Source organism: Heterocephalus glaber, unplaced genomic scaffold, assembly GCF_053883595.1.
Source record: "Heterocephalus glaber isolate CG9 unplaced genomic scaffold, H.glaber_assembly_v1.0 deba00000594, whole genome shotgun sequence".
NCBI lineage: Eukaryota > Metazoa > Chordata > Mammalia > Rodentia > Bathyergidae > Heterocephalus > Heterocephalus glaber.
In genome coordinates this window covers 13,599,355-13,605,672 of record NW_028258151.1, presented here as the reverse complement: position 1 = coordinate 13,605,672, position 6,318 = coordinate 13,599,355, and the positions used below count along the sequence as shown (strand labels likewise).

Genomic DNA, 6,318 nt, shown 5'->3' with positions numbered 1-6,318 from the left:
TAGTGGATGTCACTGCAGAAAACAAGTTTGTTATTTTGTTTTGTTTTTAAATGGTACTGAGGATTGAACCCAGGGCCTCTGCACTGAGCTACACCCTCACTGCCCTTTTTCCTTTTATTTTGAGACAAGGTCTTGCTAAGTCACTAAGTTTCCCAGACTGAGCTCAAATTTGTGATCCTCCTGCCTCAGCCTCCTACAGTAATTTTGCTTTTTTTGAGCTTCATAAAATACTCCAATATCTTAATTATGACTGTCTTATTTTTCCAAAATAAATATGCTGTAGGAGTATAGCTCAGTGATATAGCACTTGCCTCACCTGCTTGAGGTCCTGGGTTTCATCTGAAGCACTGCAAAAGAAAGCAAAACAAAAACAAAAAACTCTTGGGCTGGAGATTTAGCTCAGTGGTGCTGCCACCTGCCTCAAAAGCACAAGGTCCCAAGTTCAATCCCTGATACCAAAAAAAAAAAACCCCACAAAAAACAAAAGAAACCTATTAACAGAATGAATATGATGATTACTATGTTTTGAGCACTAACCATAATCAGTCATCATTGTCAACACTTATATCTCATTTAACTTACAATTCTGTAGGTATTGGAATTAGTTTGTAGATAATGAAATAGATTCAGACAGGTTAAATAATTCCCCCAAGGTTGCATAGCCAGAGGCAGTATCAGAGTCAAAATTAAAATCTAGGTCAGTCTGACCCCAAATCCACTGTCTTAATCATTCAAACATGAACACTTCTAGAAGCTAATTCTAGAAAACCACAAGGAAAGCTCAACCTCTGGTCATATCATGTGACTCAATTCAGAGGTGACCTAAAATGGACTGTAATTAGTATCATCAATATTTAACATTTTTTTTTTTTGGTACTGGGGATTAAACTCGGGTCCTTGTGCTTGCCCAGCAGGCAGTGAAACCACTGAGCTAAATCCCCAGCCCAATATTTAACATTTTGAATGTCCATTGTTCTGATGATCCTGGATATTTGAGGAAACAATAATATGTTTCTTATTTATACAGGTCGCTTTCTAGGCTGTGACTAATCCTAAAATCCCCCTATACTTTGTATAGTTTGGTTCAAATGCCAAAAACTTCAAAATATGAGGAAGTGGGGCTGGGGATTTACCTCAGTGGCACCATGCCTGCCTTGCAAGCCCAAGGCTCTGAGTTCCATCCCTGGTATCACAAAAAAAAAAAAAAAAAAAAAAAAAAAGTATGAGGAAGGCTGATGATGTGCTGACAGTGACCTTGTTGATGTAATAGTGAGATAGATATAATACCAGCATTTGCTATTAACTTCCTGACAGAAGGGATTTTAGTGCATCTTCATTACGAGCTCTTAAAATAGAACAGTATATCCTGTTCCATAGTAAAAGTTTGGGGGCTGGGGATTTAGCTCAGTGGTTCCACTGCCTGCCTCAAAGGCGCAAGGTCCCAAGTTCAATCTCCAGTACCAATAATAATAATAATAAAAAAGATACACATAGTGAAAGTTTGGTATTTAATATTAAACGAGTGAAACCAGACGTGATGGTAAGGTAATTCCAGCACTCTGAAGGTTCTCAGCACAAGTTCAAGGCCAGCTTGGGTTATGTAGCTCTCCCCGTCTCAAAAAACAAACAGAAACAAACTGCCCCTCAAATATTAAAGGAATCAGAAAGTATCTAGTTGCTGTTGGCACTGTTTGAGGTACTGGGATTTAGCTGTTTATTCAAAACAAAAATTCTTCTACAGTTTGAATTTACATTCTAGTGGGAAGAAATAAAACAAAAAGTAACACGTAAGTCAGATGGAGAAACTAGTGCAAGGAAGGGAAATGGAGAATGTATGTGCAATTTAAAAATTTTGCAGTGTGTTACAGTTGTGACAAGTCACCAGCCTTTGGCCCTTCCTTTCTGAGCTTGCCATGTAATGCCCTGGATTTGTGTCACCTCCTGTAGGTCCTGCCTTTCTACCTCTGTAATCTCTTTCCCTGATGTTCACTTCTAATTTCCTCCTGGCCTAACTGGCCTAAATCTAATCTAGATTTAAATCCAAGGGCTGGAAGAGGGTATTCAAATAGTCTTGAGAGTTTGGGGGATAATCAGGAGTGTTAGGGGAAAAGAAGTTAAATCAGGACATCTTTAGGTACATAAAGAATTATTTTTATCTTTTCACCTTTGGCCTAGGAAAGTAAAAAATGGCTCAAGGGCTTGGCATGGCCTGCTGTGTTGGCAAACCTTTTTGAGCTTTTGATGATGCAAATAGCCCACTGCAGCACTTGTGTCATAGGTTTGCCACCACTGGCTTAGGAGTAGCTAGCTGGGAAGAAGAGGTTCTGAGCAGGTTATAATACTTAAGACAGAGGCTGAAGGAAAAAAGGAGAGTCATTTGTTGTATGATTAAAGCAAGGGTTATGCGAAATGGTGCTGGTAGGGGAAGAAGGGATGCTTTAGCCTCCCATAAACTCTACCAGGTACTTATGCCCAACTACCACTACCCCCCATCAACTTTTCTTCCTTATGTGGGGCAAATGATACATTCCCAATCACGTGACATGTTTGTACAAGTGTTTTTGGAGAACCTGGTTTTGTGTTGATTTACCATATAGGTTTTTTTAGGGGTACTGGGGAATCTAACTCGGGACCTTGCGCTTGCGAGGCAGGCGCTGGAACCACTGAGCTAAATCCCCAGCCCCTGATTTACCATATAGTTTTAAGTATGATTAAAAAAAACAGCTTTGAAACAAGGTCCTGTAAACTTGTCATTTACAAAAGACTGGCCATGGTTTAGGCTGAACAAAGACGATGGCAGGTCTTGCTGGAAGTTAAGACATCTATCAAGAAAGGTGATGGTGCTGAGCACGGGGGTGCACACACCTGTAATCCCAGCATTCGGGAGGTCGGGGCAGGAGGATCACCACTAGTTCGATGCCAGCCTGGGCTACATAGAAAACCCTGTCTCAAAAAAACCACACACAAACGTACAGACACACACACAAACGGCGATAGTGCATATCAGGCTTAGCCAGGAACACGTTTGTGTGTGTGTGTGTATGTGACGAGGATAACAGTGGTAATGAAGACATGGCCTCTCCTTGTGAAGTCAAAATCGTTAAAAATTCAGCAGGATTCACGTCATATGGACTGAGGACACTTTTCTGCTGTCTCCTATGGTCCCTGCTGGCGTTTAACACGGAAGCCGCCGCAAACGCCGCAGGTGGAATTGAAAGCTGGATTGAGACTCCGGGCCGGACGAGACTGATCTGCACGTGAGGCAGCAGCGTGAATGTAGGCAGCCAGGGCCTGGTCCCCAGCCCGGGCAGTTCTCCCAGCGCAGCCAGCTGGGAACTGTAGTTTTGTAGTCCAGGTCCCGCCTCGCCCTCTCCGCTTCCGCCCAGCTCCGGATGAGTCTGCAGAATAGGGCCGCAGGCCGGGCCGAGAAAGCTCGGGACTACAATTCCCAACGGACCCAAGAATCCACTGCGTAGCCTTAGGTAGCCGGTGGGGCGCTCCTACGCACGCGCACACGCGCCAGGCGGTGGCGGGATTCGGCCGCGTGCGCTTTCCCGCCCTAGCCATCCGGGCGCTTGCCACGCCCCGGGCCGCCTGTAGAGTCCTGCCTCTGCGCCCTAGGCTCGCTTTCTAGAGCCTCTGCGCGCCCTTCCTTTCACTAGTTTCTCTGGGAGCCGGGGCCCCGCCCGTTTCCCGTCTCTAGGCCCCTGTTCGTGCCCTCCTCAGCCCGCCCCTCTCCTCCGCGCCTCTACTGCTTCTGCTGAAAGTGGAGGCTCCATGTTGTCCCCTCAGCGAGCGTTAGCGGCTGCCTCGAGAGGAGCAGGTGAGGCGTCCACTTTCCTCTGGACCCGCTCGGTGGTCACCCGAGCCTTCTTCCCTCCTTCGACTCGGAGCTGACCGCCCGCCCCTTCTCTGTCCCTGGATTGGGACTGTGCCCCTGCCGGTGTCTCTCGGGCCAGGAGCTCTAGCTGGGGCGGTGCCCGGTTCGGTGGTCCCCGGGCCATATCCGGCGCGAGCCCCGCCCTGCGCGGAGCCCCCGGGCGCTAGCCCGAGGCTCTGGCCTCGTTAACGGGCGAGGTGGAGCAGGGATGTGGATGCTTTCCGTGCTGAGTGTTGGAGGGCTGTGAAGCGTCCTTAGTGTTGCAAGTTTTATTTTTATCTTAACGACTTTGAGGCACTGACAAATAGGAAAGTTGTTTTTCCATCCACGGTTATAACCATAAAAGATTAAAAAGAGTTGGCCTAGATTGGCTTCGTAATTTAGTATAGTACGTTGTTCTTTTGCTTTCCTAAAGACGTAAAACGTGGTAAAAGTATTAAATAAAAACCAAACAGGGAGTCACCGTAAATTCCTAGATACGGTTACGCCTGTCATTTTACCTGCCTTTCATGTGTGTGCTTCAGAAATTTCCTGGTTTGAGTTATGAAATCTAAAGACAGAAGGGTCAAGAACAGTGTTTGAAGAATCTTTACTCAAGTTTGAATACGAAGTGGTCGATTGTTTTGTGAAAGGCGGAAAAAAACTAGCGGATTAAAACTGTTAACTCGTTTTGGCTTTCTTTGGAGAAGCAGATTTAAAAAAGCACAACCGACAGAGTTTACTCTGTCAAGTTTCATCATTGCAAAATACGTACTGGAAATTTACATTAGGTTTTTTCTTTTTCCAATCCCCATAGAAGTTAGCCTGTACTCCAGAAATTTGTTGCTCCTTTGATACTTATAATATACTTTTGAGACATTTGGAAAAGATCTAATGATGAAGCTTTACACTAGTTCAGCATAGTTTTATTAGCTACACTTTAGGATCTCATTTAAAATTCATAAAATTAAGAAAAGTAATAGAGGACAGTTGGTACTAGCATAATTTTCTTAGTGCTCAATAAGTAAGATTTATTTTGCAGTACTGAGGAGAGAACCCAAAGCCTGGTGCTTGCTAGGCCAGAGTTTTACCTCTGAGCTATATACCCTTATCCCCTTATTCACGTAGGTGTGTACAGATTTTTTTTTTTTTGTAGTTGAACTCTTCCTTTCTTCCTTTCTCTTTAGCAATCCATAGGATAAAGGTTATTTCCATGCTAATTTAGAATGAAATAAACTGTGCAGTGTGGCTCAGTTTATAACTGTAACTCAGCACTCTGGGATACTAAGGCAGCATGAAAACAAGTTTGAATCCAGGCTGAGCAATTTCGTGGTTTAGTGAGATCCTGTGTCGAAATAAGAAGGCTGGGGATGTAGCTGTGAAGGCCCTAGATTCATTCATTCCCCCTTAAGGGGTAGGGGTTGTTGCTTGAACAAGAAATGTAAAGTCCTCCAGTTCCCAGCTTGGTCACATGTTAAAGGTTGTTTAAGATTTTCATGAAATACTTTAGGGAACCCTAGATGTCTGTAAACTTGAGATCTGGTTTAAAATTTACATAGAGTCATCGATAGTAATGTCTGTTCAAAGTTCTTTATGGCCTTGTGTTTCATATTGAATAAGAGTTCAAGTAACACAGTTATACATCTTTTTTTTTTTTTTTTTTTCCAATTTTGAGACAGGGCTCTGGCTAAGTTGTCCTGGCTAGACTTCAACTCACTATATGCCCAGGCTGGCCTGGACCTTATGGTGATGCTCCTGCCTCAGCCTTCAGAGGGCTGGGATTACAGGTGTGTGGCACACACCTGGTAGTTTGTCTAAATTTTAAAAACCTTTTCCTGAGTTGTCTTTGAGAGTTTAGGAGCATATTTTTATTACATTATTAATTATTTTATATATATATATATATATATATATATATATATATATATATGAATGACACAACACTGAGGAAAAGGGGAAAGCCTTTGTTTAAAAAAGAAGCTGGGGATTTAGCTCAGTAGTTTCGCCACCTGCTGCCCAAGCACAAGGACCCGAGTTCTATCTCCGGTACCAAAAAAAAAAAAAAAGAAAGAAATTGGGCTGGGGATTTAGCTCATGGCACCGAACCTGCCTCCCAAGCACAAGGTCCTGAGTTCAATCCCCAGTACCAAAAAAAAAAAGAAAAAAAGATCTTTCAGGGACTAGGCAATAGTTGCACAAAAAATAAAAATTCTCCAATAGTTCTGTTTTGAAGCTTCAATTTTTTTTTTTGTGGCATCGGGATTGAACTCAGGACCTTGTGCTTGCCAGGCAGGCTCGAGCTACGTCCTCAGCCCTCCAATAGTTTTTTTTTTTTTTTTTGGTAACGGGTCCTTGCGCTTGCGAGGCAGGCAGGCCAGTAGTTTTATTTTGCATACTAGTATAGAGTTAAATATTCCTGCAGGTGACTACATACATTTGAATTGATTTTTTATAGGAAA

General features: G+C 43.4%; 1 protein-coding gene across 1 annotated transcript in view; it reads left to right on the top strand.

The window, feature by feature from the left end:
• Positions 1-3,508: 3,508 nt before the first annotated feature.
• Positions 3,509-6,318, top strand: part of Atl3 (atlastin GTPase 3) — a 41,131-nt gene continuing 38,321 nt past the window's right edge. The window contains exon 1 of the mRNA XM_004852570.4: positions 3,509-3,823. Within this exon, the coding sequence (XP_004852627.1) occupies positions 3,778-3,823 (46 nt within the window). The 5' untranslated portion in view covers positions 3,509-3,777. The remainder of the gene's footprint in view (positions 3,824-6,318) is intronic.